Source organism: Carassius auratus, chromosome 44 (genome assembly GCF_003368295.1).
Source record: "Carassius auratus strain Wakin chromosome 44, ASM336829v1, whole genome shotgun sequence".
Lineage (NCBI taxonomy): Eukaryota > Metazoa > Chordata > Actinopteri > Cypriniformes > Cyprinidae > Carassius > Carassius auratus.
The window spans coordinates 5,853,704-5,869,442 of NC_039286.1; the positions used below are offsets into that span (position 1 = coordinate 5,853,704).

Sequence of the window (15,739 nt, forward strand, 5' to 3'; positions counted from 1 at the left end):
AGAAAGTTATCATGACAGAAGTGATTTTAGAGATGACTTTAACATTTTTATTTATGAAACGCTACGTATATGAAACAGTGCAGTAGGAAAGCACACTGTATGCTTGTAATGCTGGCACATCATCTTGCACATTCCAGCTGTGGGGGATTCCGCAACGTCAAATGATTCGGCCGTGCTTTGTAATAATCTCTGAAGCGTGGGGTTTACCTCATTGGAGTCGATGCCGTTGTTGACAGACCAGGTGGTCTGGAAGTACTCCAGCATGCGCTGTTTGAGGCTCTGGGGCAGGTGGTGCACACGGATGAAGTCCTTCAGGTCTTTAGTGCGTGTGTGGTAAGAGGACCAGCGTGAGTACATGCGTTGGATGATGGCCGTCACATTGCCAAAGACCAGAGCGTGCATCAACGCTGCCAAAGACACAATGACACACATGCATGAATGTACATGAGACCTGAATGACCTAACAAGTCATGGTGTTTTCTCTTGAAAGTTGAACATTAATGTCATTTCAAAATCATCAACATGACTTTTTTATATGCAGCTTGCCAAAAAATAATAAATGTCTAGTCTCTGAAAAATAGCGTTAAAAAATTAAGCTTGATTTAAAAGAATAATTTGTTATTGAGTGCTGTAAACAATATAGTGATCAATTAAGAAAAGAGTCATCAATCATAACTGACAAATCTCATTATGGAACCTGTCTATTTCTGTAACAATTCAACCTATTTATTTTTTAGAAGCATTTTCTCTCTGTAAGATCTCTGGTAATACACAGGTGGTGAATAAAAGTGTGCATACGTGTTGGGGTGATTAACTGGGAATTATTGTATGTTGGGGAAGGGAGCTGAACTGCCCCATGCCAAAGGGTGACATTTCACAAAATAAAGGCCATGAATTTTGACAAATCTGACCCACCCACACACTTTCCCACAAGTGTTTACCAATTTTTACAAAATCAACAGGGACTGAAATTTGATTTTAGTTTTGTGTCATAATGATAATAAAAAAAAAAATTCTACCCTCCAATACTGGTACTGTTAAGTAGTTTTAAAATGTTTTTTTTTAAATGGTCCTAAAATAATAGTTCTGTTGGCAGCAAAAATGACCACCGTATAAAAAAAAAAAAAAAAAAAAGTATAGTGTAAATCAATAAAACAACAAAACAGGGGGAAAAACACACAGGAGTAAAGGGGTTAAACTAAAAAAGATCATATATATATATATATATATATATATATATATATATATATATATATATATATATATATATATATATATATATATATGATGTGATGTTTTTGAGTATATACTTATATATAAACAGTAATACAAATATCTACAACATATCTTTTTTTCTCTTGTACAAACTAAAAGTGATTCAACCTTGTTTTTGGTTTTTCTAAATAAGCAGCAGACACATACAGCCTCCAGCTTTTGGATCCTAATGACAATCCAAATTTGTTCTACCTCCAAATATATCTAAAAATATTTCCTAAACTTCAACCTTTCAGCAAACACACACACACCTCCAATGAGCATGGTGCAGATGGAGAAGATCTTCTCCGCGTCAGTGTTGGCAGAGACATTTCCGAAGCCCACGCTGGTCAGGCTGCTGAGGGTGAAGTACAGCGCTGCGATGTAGATGCTCCGAAGAGATGGTCCACTGCTCAGCGTTCTGTTGACCGCTTCCATGCTCATCTCCTCGTATGGAGACTCCAACCGCTTTCCGAGTTCATGCAGCCAACCTGAGAGAGCGAGACAAAGAATAAAGAGTGGGATTTAATTAAAAATCTCACACTGAACTGTGTTTGTGTATCATATTCAAATGTGTTCATATGGTGGAAAATGAGCATGGACTACAATGGCACATCAGTTAAAGGAACTGTTCATCTAAAAATTAAATTTCTGTGATTATTTACTGAATGACTCTGGGACAAAAAAATGGCTTTTTTTGCAGTGTTCACACTACTCCTTTGCATACAGTGACCTATTTTAGTTAACATCAAATAGCATCAAATAACCACGACAAAAGTACCATTAAGTAATCCATACAACTTGCATTTTATTTTCTAAGACATATGACACCTTTGTATAAGAAACAGACTGAAATTTAAGGCATTACTGACGGTTTTCACTTGAATTTTTTTTTTTTTTTACACCTTTCAGCAGGTTTATTGGTTAAGGTTTTGGGGCATGTGTTCAAATGAATACAATTTTACTAATTAAATATTTTAAACAAAAATTTCATATAAAATGTTTTATATGTTATAAGGTTTAAAGGTGCCATATGCAAAAATTTAGGTAAAAATATCCATAACATGACCTACATGCATCAAAAGCATGAGAAGAAATAAGGGCGATGATGTCATTAAAAAAATGTCAAGTTATAGTGCTGCAGAGATATCAACCTTAATTAGCATTAGCATTACTAGCCCCGGCCCGACAGGTGTCGTAATAGCAGTTTCGGCCATGGGAGGTGGTATGCGGGCAACATAACCACCAGCCAACCTGCAATACACGAATAACTCGCACGGCTTCTGGGCGTGCCTGAACCTGATGTCAATCATGTGGAAAGTACAGCCCAGTACTTTCATTGAAAGTTCATGGAGCATTTCAGTTCAGGGAAGAGAGCGCCACCCGCTACAGGGAAACAACGGCGCTCGGAATCACAAATCAAATTAACATCAACACTGCTTTTGATCGCTGGAGACAACTGATTCACCTGAAAGAAATGAGGTTCGACTCCGAACTTACAACATTTCTTTTGGATTGGTAAGTAAGATGCTGTTAGTATTTCGCTAGTTTGTTTTATATGTTTGTGTATTTGTTTTCGGGAAGTTATAACATAACGAACTTAACTTAACGTTACCCATTTTATTATATCATAACTAACCTGCTCTGTCTAGTCTGTTGGTCTCCGTGTCCTCTTTGCTTCGTGATTTTTCTGTGCGTGAAAAAATTGATGTGTGGCGTGAAAGCATGTGAAAAGAGTCAATTGCGTGTGTCTCATGGTGAATGCTTGAGAGTTGGCACATTAGTTCCCAAGCAGAATAAAGGACAGGTTGATTATTGCTGTTTAGCGTTTGCATTAATCTATGATGTGTCCCTGTTTGCCTACAGGGACATAAAAAAAATTAATTAAAAGTGATACGTGGACCAAGGTGTCTGAGATTGTTCATTTTAAGTAAAGGATCCTAATATTTCGTCCACAACAATATTTAATGAGGTTAACTTATAACTCCTTGTGGTTAGTCTGCATGAGATCAACAAGTTTGTTTGCTTTGCGGCCACTTTAAATACAAAGCATTTGATCTACGTTAGAGCGTCTGAGCGCTCACAAATCTTTCTGCAGCATCGTGAGCAGAGCGGCAAGAGCGATTTTTGATGCTCAAGACGCCGGCGGTGTGAACCATAGACAGTAAAAGAAGATGGTTGTGAACACACAGTTAGGCTTCGGCTATGGCTGTAGTGTTGTTGTGAAAGTAGGGGCGGAGCATAGAGACTATGCCGTTTCTCGTTTGTTACTCTAGAGTAGACCAATTCCCTTTATTGAGGCATACTGCCCCCATCTGGTATGGAATGTGGAGTATGATTTGATTTTTTTTGCCAAATATTACAGATGGCACCTTTAAAGGTTTGGGGTTAGTAAGATTTTTAAATAAAAAATGCATTAAAGGATTCATTAAATTGACAAAAAGTGACTGTGAAAATATTGTTACCAAAGATTTCTATTTCATATAAATACTGTTCTTTTGAAATTCCTATTCAGCAGTGAATCTTCAAAAAAGTATCACAGTTTACAGAAAAATATTAAGCAGCACAACTGTTTTTAACACTAAAATGAATAGGAAATGTTTCTTGAGCACCAAATCTGCATATTAGAATAATTTCTGAAGGATCATGTGACACTGAAGACTGGAGTAATGACTGCTGAAAATGCATTGAATCGCAGGAATAAATTACATTTTAAAATATATTATAATAGTTATCTATATATATTTTTTGAATGTCAAACGCAGCCTTTGAGACTTTTGGACAGTACTTTGTCATTTTTGTGAATTTGCAAACTAAGTTATATAAAAGTACCTTCATTTAATTAACATAAATTTAAATCGTTTTAGAGATACCAATTTACATAAATTTAAATAGTTTTAGAGATACCAATTTATTTATCAGTCAGAAAAGCAATTGATTGTTTTACCTTTTTAAATTAAATTACTATACTATTCACGTTTCAATACCAAACCATAAAAGTTGTTCACAGAACTGAAATAACAAAAAAAGTACTATGCAAACACCATGAATAACATTCATTCTACACCACAGTATTTCAGTCAGGTACACTGATGTAACATGGCACTATCAAATTTGTACATTTTTGCATGGACAGATTTTGTACAAGAACTGGTTTGTTGAAAAGGGAAAGGAACATTTTGTGATCCCCAAACAATTCTTCACTAACAGCAGTTGTTTGGAAAGCAGTTCACACATCGCTTTCTTCATGAAACAATCCTTGAGTTTGCTGACAAGGAGGGACCCATTAGTTGCCACACTGTAAAACAGGGTACCAGAGAGGAGATTCCAGCCCAGTGTTGCTATAGTAACTGCTCATCAGAGCAGGCCAGGGTCAGTGGTCGGATGCCGAGGGGAAGCAGCAGCTTTCCATCAATACTGATCGGGGACCAGGCAGTGGGAACACTGGTACTTTCACAGCGATCCGTCATTATGGACCACAGAGCAGCACAGTGGGCCTAATTACAGCCCCTCCTGCAGTCAAGACAGTTAGAGCGGCCTGTGGCATGATGTCTGGGTGACTGGTTTGTAGCGAAACCATTCTTTTACTCACTTGGCTGCTTTCTGTCCCCGGTGCATTCTTCCCATCTTCCTCCTCCTCCACTATCACTGTCCATAACACCATCTATCAGTGTCAGCCTTATCTCTCTTCTTCAGTAACTATACATTCTGGTTTCCATTATCGTTTGATGTCTTCATTGCAATCTTTCTGTCTTGCTCCGAAAACATCAGATTAAATCAATTGATATTTTGTCCATAATGCAATCCAAACCGAAATGAAGCATTTCAATCAGATTCAATTAAACTTTATAAGAGTTAAGAGACCCAGACTTGCACCAAATCAATTAAAACACTGTTCAACACGGCTTCGTTTTAATAATAAAAAATGAAATGGATAGTTCATCTCAAAATGTGTGTCATTCCTTTTCATGTCATTTCCAAATACAGTAGGTTTGACTTTCTTTCTTCTGTGTAAACAAAAAAACAACAACAAAAAACAAACAAAGATGATTTAAAAGTCAATAGGTTATAAAATAACTTTTATTTTATGGACAAATCAGATGAAACATTCTTCTAAATATTTTTTGTGTTCCACAGAAGAAATAAAGCATAACAGGTTTAAGAGTGGGTAAATGATGGCATTTCTTAGCTAGTTAGCTAGACATTTCTGCAAAAAGGTATGATGGTGCTTATCGTTTTCTTAGTAAAATGTGCAATGGTGCAAAAAGCATGTTCAGTTGTATATGAAGCACATGAACGTGAATGTGGAAATGATTTTGAATAAATATGGAAATGTTAGATGTTGTTCATATCAGAAAGGTTTGGTGAGTGGTGCTAAAATTGTAGTGCTCTATTGTGATTAAAATAATATACCACTGACAATAAAACCTACCTTAAGCCTAGCCGATAGTATTAACAAAAGAAAAGTTAAAAGCACATTGGCTGAAGCATCAATGCAATTTTAACTTGCTTCTGGAACTGTTTGTGCTCTTTTATTTAATCTTGTAAGTAGTGTTTCAGAGGAGACAAACCTGAGCCCAAGTTCAGTGCTGTACCAGGTGAGCTACCAAGCAAGTTTACTATATCAGAAAATACATACTGTACATATTGAACTGGTTATGGCATGCAAAAGTCGAAATGTGTTAGTTTACAAACCATGCACCATGGTAAAAGTGTTTTGAAGTCTTAATACAGTACTATGCAAGGGGCCTCACAGTACTATATTGGTGTTTTACTGCTACTAGTGTTAATTTTCAGCTGGAAACAGCAGTGAATCATATATATTGGTACATTTTTGCAGTTCTGCTAAATGCAGGTAGAAGCATATTTTTCTAATGAGCCTAAAATTGATCTCACACACATTCACTATACTTCTGTCTGTGAATCAAAGAGTATAATTTGTGTGCCAGTCTCACCAATATCCCAGGTGTCTGCGTTGCTCTCCACCTCCTTCTTGCCAATGATGTACCAGATGCAGGCCATCCAGTGAGCCAGCAGTGCAAACATGGACATGAGCAGGGTCAGCACCACCGTACTGTGCTGGGAGTAGCGGTCCATCTTCTGCAGCAGACGCAGGAGTCTCAGCAGGCGTACAGTCTTTAGCAGATGGACCACTGACACCTGGCAGAGGGGAAAGGAGCACACACATTAACAGTCGAGGATCTGCGGTGTGTGAAGGGCACATGCCTGTCATGTTAACTGAGTGCAGTAAATCCAAATCAGTTAAAACCTAATTAAACAACTCAACAGGATGGAAGTCTTTAGATTCCATCAATAAATCTTTGCTACAGTATAACCACAATAAAATAATGAAGATGTACTATTCACTTTTAACAAGTGAATAGAGAGAAACTCTTCAATAAAACAGTAAACAAAAACATCTCTTGGCAAATGTTTAGAGGTCACGGATGTCTTAAAAAATGGTGAAGAATGCAGGTACGAGAGCTCTGAGACACCTGGGATTAAAATATTTAAGAGATCATCATTAGACTGAGAGACATTTGAGCCAATTATAGTGGTATAAAACAATTCTCCCTTCTTCTCTCCATCTCAGTCATGCAGAACCGCATTTTCTCAGGTGAAAGTAAATAAACCACCCACTAATAAACAAGACAATATACCACAAGTACTTGACTGCAGTTGAGGGATATGAACATACAAATAACTGAGAACAAATCAGGCTGCATAAGTATGTTTTTTTCAGTGTAACAATCATTATCTTCTTCTTCTCTGGAGGCCTAGAGGCCTGTGCTCTCCGCCACTGTCATACAGGCAGAGAACAGTCAAATGTATCATTCAGGGTATAAAACTGACATAAATAAAACAGAGATACCAGCCAAAACATTCAATCATTTCTTTTAATTCTAAAAACAGCAGTCTGACTGCTCATGATGTAAATGATGCAAGCAATTCAAATACATACAAACTGTTTACATATAACAAGACAATGTTTACCCCAGTACAACATTTACCAGGTTTTTTTTTTTTCTAGAATTCAATGCAGTGACACCAAAATGAAAATATTTGGAATAAAATCACATCTTTACATTTCTGTGAGTGCTGCACAAAGCTAATGGCTCTAAAATATGACAGAATTTGTCACAAAGCAGGAAAAAAATATCCCATTTTTATATGGACATAATTAAAGATAATGTAAAATTGAGTTAAAATATATTGTTTACTTTACATTGCTAATATTAATGACTAAAACAGCAACAATAATGACATGTAAGTACTAGGAACTACATTTATTCAGTACTGTAAGTACATGTATCTCATTAGTATTTCTCAGCAAATTCAAAGTAACATGAAAATTGCAAAACCAAAATAATGTGCAAAAAGTCAGTGTTAGACCCTGCAGACATGTAATTCTCTATATTCATCAGGTTGGCCACAAAAAATTATATATATATCTATATATATTATGTGTAATGTTTAATGTATTAAAGCAGGTTTAGAGGCGAAAGAGCGAGTTTTAAATAGCTCATATATATTCCATAACTACATATTCATTATGACTACATACAAAAAAGAACTCTTTGTATTAACCTGAACACAAACTTTCACACATGCACACTACCAGGTCAGTAACAGATGTGCACACACTGCTATCAGATCAGTTTGTCTAGAGCTTCAGGCGGTAACTAGCGGCAATATTCATCACAGCCTCTCTTATTATAATCAGACAGACAATCCCTATGAGAACCAAGCCTTTCATGTCCCTGCAGCATTAAATAATAATCCACACTGTAATGGCCACAATCTTTCACTTGACAATCAAATATTAATAAACATCAGGAGATCATGGTCTCAGAAGCGAAACCAATGAACATTAATGTCCTTAAAAAACAAAGAGGCTGAACTTAACAGCTGGTTGAAAATGAAATAAGGAGGGTGAAAATGGAGGTGAACAGGGTAAAGCCACGACAGGGGTTCATATACTGAGCTTTATGTGGTAATGTGTCAATGTGTATTACCAACTAACATACTCATACTGCTCACAGTGTGTAGGTGACTGAAGAGGTAAAGGGTAATGACAGAGAGTTAATGGGAAAAGGAAAAGTAGAGGAAAGCAAAGGAAAGGAAAGGAAGCAGGAGAAGGAGACAGGGAGTTAAATGGAAAGGAAAGGAAAGGAATGGAATGGAATGGAATGGAAAGGAAAGGAAAGGAAAGGAAAGGAAAGGAAAGGAAAGGAATGGAAAGGAAAGGAAAGTAAAGGAAAGGGAAAAGGAGACAGAGTTAAAGGGGAGAGGAAAGGGAAGGAAAGGAAAGGAAAGTAAGAAAAGAAATAAAAAGAAGAAAGGAGTGTAAATAAAAAGGAAAAGGAAAATAATGTAAATCGGGCAAGAGTAGAAAAAAGGAGATAAAACTGGGGGGGGGGGCAATTGGTTGTGATAGGAAAAGGAAAAGGAAAAGAATAAAAGAGGATATAAGAGGAAACAGAATGGAAATTAGCCAGGGCAGGTAAGGATACATAAATAAGAGGAAAGGAGAGGAATAAATAAATACATGAATAAAAAAAATGTAATACATAAATAAAAATACAACTATATAAAATAAATAATCAAAGAAAGGGGAAAGGAACAGGAAACAAACAAGAAAAGTAGGAGTAGAAAAGAGAGTAGAGCAGAAGAGAGTAAAATAAAAGAAATATAATTATTCAGTTGTTTTGTTTTTGTGGGCTTGTGTGTGTATGTGTGTTTGTGTAGTGCAGCTGAAGGGCAGATGTGAAGGGATACCAGAGGAGCACAGATTTGAGGGAACATCTTAGAGACAACAAGGTCTGTATTACAGCAGCACTCAAGTACAGTCCACTGCATTTCCCTCTCCCTCTCTTAATAAGCCTCAGTGGATTTCAAGTGCTCTTTCATTTTTTCGCCGTACAGAAGGATGCAGGGTTTCATTACTGCATGTGTCAACACTTTAAGTGTGTGTGTCCAAGTGGCACTGATCGATTCCACCAGTCTGGATTGGCCAGAAAAGCTGACTGTCTTTTTCTGTGAATTAAAACCAGGAGCCTGTGACCCTTGCTTTAGAAGAGGAAACGTCAGAGGCAGTGTCAGACAATTTCAGAGCCTGTTATACATCTTTATTTGTACCTGAACCCAGGATCACTCATTAAAAGTTCTACATCCATGTTATCATCAAAAGGACTTCATGGTCCACCCACTCAGGGTCACTCAGCAGCTGCTCAAAATTTGGTTTTACACTTAAGGAAGTACAAAACAAATCACTGAACTAAATACAGTGCTGGAGGGGCTAAAAATTAATATTGAAAAAGTCTAAAACTGTGCATGGCTGTTCAAGCAGGCCCAGGTGGAAATGTTTCACATTTTCTGCTGTTACCTGGAGGAAGCCCTTGTACAGTAAATGGATTTCAAAATAGAGAAATGCACTGAAAGGACCTTACACTTATACATTTGTATTTGGGTGATTGTGAATGCGTGGGAGGAGCTGAAGGATCTGGCATTGCTGTTGACTCCGTGACAACTTATATTTAAAACAAATGATTGAATTAAGTTGAATTTAGATTTCTTTCCTGATACATTCATTACATATTTTTTAATATACAGTATGCATTACTCACCACGCTGACTTTGAAGGCGTAAAGGAGATCGAAGGGCAGAGCGGCAACCAGGTCGATGATGAACCAGGTGGTCAGGTAATGGATGCAGATCTGCCGCGCATCGAAGATCACCTGCCCTGACTTACTCACATACGTAGTACGAAAACTGAACACGATGTCTGGCCAAGCAACAGAAAGAGTAGAGTCAGCGTCATCACAAAATACTCCATCAGCATAATCTCAGTGAACGACAGTGTGTATATTGAACCATTCATAACAGCAAAAAATGCTTTTCTGCAAGCCATATGTCAAGTGGGTTGTTACTGCAGACTAACAATAGGAACTAACAATACATTTAAAATGAATGCGCTGTCACCAAATCTAAACACCAGGCATTCTAAATAGAGGCATTATCAGGGTCACAAAGCCAAAGGAAATTTCAGGAGCAATGATAAATATATGTACTGTAGGTTGTCCTGCTATTTTATTATACCCAACTGAAATCAAACACACCTTTCATTCATATTTTCTTTCGTATTTAAGTCATATGGGATCCTTTATTCTTAAATTGTGAGCAATCTGTCTACAAAAACATCCATTTAAGCAATTCGTAAAGATCCAGGAAAAATAAATAATAGCACAATTTGAGGAGCACAGCTTGTGTGCTTCTTGAAAGAGTTCGGTTAAAACTGAGAGATCAGTCATAGAGAGAAACTCAAATGCAAATGTCTTACAAAAAGAATATTGTTTGTTTCTGTAAAAGGTGACCTTTTAATTCCTAGAATTCAATTAAATTTTTTCCGAATAGCGGGACACCGAAGACGCATGATATTTTGCCCTGTGGCAGCGCTGTACCACAGAGGGTTAATGGAAAATGTCAGAGCCTGAAAGACCTGATTATAATCATGTGTAAAGACACTCATGTGTTAGAACAAAGATAATGTCATAGATCATAATCATGCTCAGAGTGAAAAACAAAGTATGTAATTGTCCCATGAAATATAATGTTGAGGATCAAAACTGGGTTCTCTTACCAATGATGAAAAGAATCTCGACGGCAATGTCAGTGACAGTGGTGCTACGTGTCAAGTCTTGATCACCTATAAAACAAACGTTATATGGCACTGTCACAGCAACATAGAATGTAGCCAGAAGGATCAGCCAATCCCAGCCCGCTTTGAAGGTGCTGAAGTGAAGAAGAATGAACTTGGACTTCTCTGCGTCAGCGACTTTATATTCAGGAAGAGCAGGCGGATCACCAAAAACATTCTAAAAAAGAGGGAGGACAATTATGGTGAAGTCACTGCATCTCTTTTGTCTTTCAGTTTCTGTATTATGTCCACAGTATTTGAATGGTCTCACCTTGTTAAGTTTGATTTTACTTTGTTTTTGACGGTTATGCAGGTGTCCTGAAATATGGTAGAGAACTGTGCTAGATCGCAGCCGCGTGGAGCTGAACGGAGACCCGCCCTTCACCTTCTCACGGCGGCACTCTGAGGAAAGGTTGGACTGTTGTTATCAAAGTCAAGGGCAGCGTGGGATACAATCCATCAAGAAACAAAAACACACTGCACAAAATAAATTCCATTAATTCATAAAGACACCAACACCAGAGGACACAAGTTCCTGTGGTACTGAGGCTTTTATTTATGATGTTTTTGCATTTCTTTTTATATATTTTTATAATAAAAATAAGCAAAATGAATAAAATAAAATAAAATAAAATACCACCCAAACAACTCAACCTCTGTAGCATTACAGTGACAATAGCTGGTTTTCGTAAGATACTTGAAATAAAAAACTAAATACATAGTCAAGTATCTAAAAAAACATTTAAACCATCATATTCTGACATCTTGAGTTCCTGCTCCAAAATGTTATTGGTGGATGAAAGTGCATAATTCAGAGAGTGTTTTTTGTTGCTTTGTGAAGAAAAATATTTTTCATCAATACTTTTACGGTTTTATTCAAAGTGGCCTGTTTTCCTTCTGCCCTCCATACTGCTGTTACACAAAAGCTGATGTGAAACAAGAATAACTTCCTTTCTTTCTGCTGGTGACCTGCTTTACCTGTGGTTCTCGCTAGCTGATCGAGTGAATGCTAAATACTGCAGTAGGTTCATTTGATTTAGTCTTTGAATGTCTTGAACTACACCATTTAGTCAAAGGGACACCATACACTGGAAATGAAAGTACACATGAAATGGTGTGACAAATTCAGGTTTCTTTCCTGTGTTTGATGCATTTCCTACACAATAGCTCAAAAGTATTATAGTGTAGCAGATTGTTTTATAAAGCCAAGCCACATCTGAAAATCTAAAACTTTGCTGCTGAAAATAACACACAGACACACACAAAAAAAAACTACAACACTATTACCATAACATGAACAACCAAACCTTCAATCTGAAACCCTGAAGATTTGCTGCTAAATTGCTGAAAGTAAAATAAAATTAGCTGAAATCAGCTTAGTTGTGTGTTAGCTCTTGTTGGTAGCAAAAATAAAAATGAAACAGTAAAAAGTGTCAACAAAAGTATTGTAGTGCAATGGTTACACAGTTAGAGACAGAGCCAAAAACATATGAAATGTCTTGAGTCTCTGTGGATATTGACCAGTAGTATGCGTGTGTGTGTGTGTGTGTGTGTGTGTGTGTGTGTGTGTGTGTGTGTGTGTGTGTGTGTGTGTGTGTGTGTGTGTTTGTGTGTACAAATGTGTAGCATTTTTAAATCAGCCAGCTGTGGAAACAAGCAGACAGCCAGGCTGCCAGTCTCAATTGCCGAGGGCAACAGGGGAAAAATGTCACTCATTGCAACCCTGCCAAACAAGGTACCAAGGGAAACCAAAGCAGGAGTAGGAAAAGGACTGAAGGGATGGAGCGATAGACAGAGAGAGAAACATGGATTGAGAAAGAGAGAGAGAGAGATGAAGGGCTACGAAGTGAGAGAGAAATCTGGGAGGCTAGTTATTAGAGAGGGATAGAGATCACTTCAGCCTGCAGGGCTGGAGGAGGAGAGGGGCGACAGAAACTCATCCATAAAAGGCTGCAGTCAGCAGGGAGACCAGCGGCATAACACTTATTATAGATCCTAATAAATGTACTCCCAATTTACTAGCTGCACAGGTCACGTGAAACACTGAGGAGGAGGGAGAGAGAGAAAGGAACAAAAGGTAAAAGTGTGAAAAGAAAAAAAAGACGAGGACAGACAGTTGCACTGGGATTTCCTGCTCCATATGGTTTCCTTTGGTGCTTGAGGCCAATATCTGATCTGGCTTCTCAGTCACACAATAAACATTTTCTTACACTATTGACACATTTAAGGAGCCCCTCACATGCCATGCAAGAAATAATAAATAAATTGTGCGCACGATTCAATATTCGTTCCCTTAATTTACTAAAACGTGCACACGATTACTATTGCGTTCCCTCGATTTACTATTACGTTTGCTCGATTTGCTAAATTGTGCGCACGATTTAGCAAATCGAGGGAACGAATTTGTAAATTGTGCACACAATTTATAAATCAAGTGTACGCAATAGTAGATCGAGGGAATGCTATAGTAAACATGTGCACGTTTTAGTACATTGAGGGAACAAATTAGTAAATCGTGCACATGATGTTCGCTCGATTTGCTAAATCGTGCGCACGATTTAGCAAATCGAGGGATAGAATTTGTAAATTGTGCACACAATTTATAAATCAAGTGTACGCAATAGTAGATCGAGGGAATGCTATAGTAACCGTGTGCACGTTTAAGTACATTGAGGGAACGAATTAGTAAATCGTGCACATGATTTAGCCTTATATTTTTTTCTGCGTGTCATGTGCTGGGCACCTTTGACCCTGAGGACTTAATAAAATCATAATAAAATTTCACGAGTTCACACTTACATATAATTAGCTGAAGTATTATAGTGCATATTTGGCGTGCTGTCCGGGGCAGGGGCTCCGAGCTCGGGAATGGCCTGAACCTATAGTACCCCCCCGTATATGTAAAAGTGTAAAATTAACTCTAGTGGAGGAGGGATGGAGGGGGGGATGCTGACAAACCATCAATGGAGACAGGTAGGCTAATTCAGCTGTATTTATACCCTAAGGTTGATTATATTAAGTGGCTCCACCTGTGTTAATTAGGCTAAGTATCTGACGTGCTCCTCCCGAACCTTGTTATGAAACTGCATATAAAATAAAATCTCTTAAAATATTTTTTTTCTTTTATTTGTCTAGTAAAAACGTTCAACCATGTACACGAGCTGCTGGAGATTTCTGTCTTTTCCACCACAACTAAAAGTGTGGGTTGTATTTAACAGCATTCTGTAATAGTGACAGAATTCTCCAGCTGCACATGTACATGGTTGATAAAAATAAAAATCAACCCCCTTGGACATTAAATTAGACTTAGTGGAAGAGACATCTGTGGATATTATTTCAGAGGGAAAAAAATCATGAATATCTTGCCATCTAGAAAATTCATGTACACACACATCCACCACATAGTCAAGCCTTATATAGTGTTTTATACAATACAGATTGTGTCAAAGCAGCTTTGCAGTTTTAAACATACTAACCTTCTTTCTTCTCCTCAAGTACAGATTTGGCTTTGGTGTCAGTGACATCTTTAAAAGAAGCGAGGAAGAGGACCACATCTCCTTTCTCATTCTTTATAGGAACAATATCCAGCAGACACCAGAACACACTACCTGCAGTAGAATTGAGAGAGGCAAGATATATGTTTGCAAGAAGACATTCACGCTGTAAAATGTGACAATGAAGGGCAAGTTTTTATATGCTAGGCTACATTATAGAAGTAAAATGAGTTGCAATTCACCCTGACTTAAAATAGAATTTCTGCACTGAATAAAACTAGTTCATTTAGTTGTAACTGCAGGAAGCACTTTTTTTCGCTTACTTGGCAAAACATTACTTCCAGTCTATTTTAAAGTGCTATAAAACCTGAAACAAAACAAGACCAGCACATCCAAAAAGAGCAGCACCATTATGCTATCCAATTCCGGCGTAGGTGTGTGCGTGAATGCTTGTTTGTCTGTGTGTTTTGAATGGTGTGGGTGTATGTGTGCGACAGGGCATTTATGTGTGTGTGTGTCTGTGTGTTTCTCTCTCCACCAGTAGCCGTTACTGGAAGCCCCTGGGGGAATACCGTCTGATTGCTCACAGCTGGAGAAGTCTTTGTCGAATCTCTTATTTCCTCATGAAAAAGCCTCACCATTATGGAGAAGAAAAAGGGGATGAAATAATAACGCTCCCTAGAACAAGTGTGCTGGAGATGTTCCATTCAACATAGAACAAGGGGGGAGAGGAAAATCAGCACATGGAAAAGGTACAAGGAGGTGTTAAAATGCCACAGCACCATTTGAAGACCTTGGCAAACCAAATACACACATAGACATATTACACATATATATTAAAATATAATGTAATATAATATAATATATAATAATAAGTAATCATAATAAATTATACAAATATTATCATTGTTACTATCTAATGCCCTTTTTATACAGTACACTTACAGACATATAGTGTTGTGCTATTTATAAACCATTATGTGTACATAGTACTTCTATATTCTTCAATGAACACCATGTACCACTATGCTGCCCGCTCCAAAAAACAGTACTATGGTACTTTTTAGTAATTAATCCAGTGAAAGGAGAAGGATTTCTATTTTGATAAATCTCCGATGTTAAAATGTACCATTTCAGAGCCCCTTGAATAGAAGAATAAAGTGCAAAAGGGAGTGAGATATACTTTATCAATGGAAATTACAGGATGGTTTAGTTTGAATCTTTCTCAGTGTCGTCGTAAATTCCACAAATAAACTTGCACACCTGCTGGACTTTAGTTTGTAATCCGACTTTA

General features: G+C 37.4%; 1 protein-coding gene across 1 annotated transcript in view; it reads right to left on the reverse strand.

The window, feature by feature from the left end:
* The window catches only part of LOC113062248 (potassium voltage-gated channel subfamily H member 8-like), a 39,675-nt gene that overhangs the window by 14,654 nt on the left and 9,282 nt on the right, over positions 1–15,739 (reverse strand). Inside the window, exons 3-9 of the mRNA XM_026231967.1 lie at positions 14,428–14,559; positions 11,223–11,353; positions 10,895–11,129; positions 9,882–10,039; positions 6,210–6,414; positions 1,527–1,745; positions 208–407 (exon numbers count right to left, since the gene is read on the reverse strand). Coding sequence (XP_026087752.1) covers positions 208–407; positions 1,527–1,745; positions 6,210–6,414; positions 9,882–10,039; positions 10,895–11,129; positions 11,223–11,353; positions 14,428–14,559 — 1,280 coding nt within the window. The remainder of the gene's footprint in view (positions 1–207; positions 408–1,526; positions 1,746–6,209; positions 6,415–9,881; positions 10,040–10,894; positions 11,130–11,222; positions 11,354–14,427; positions 14,560–15,739) is intronic.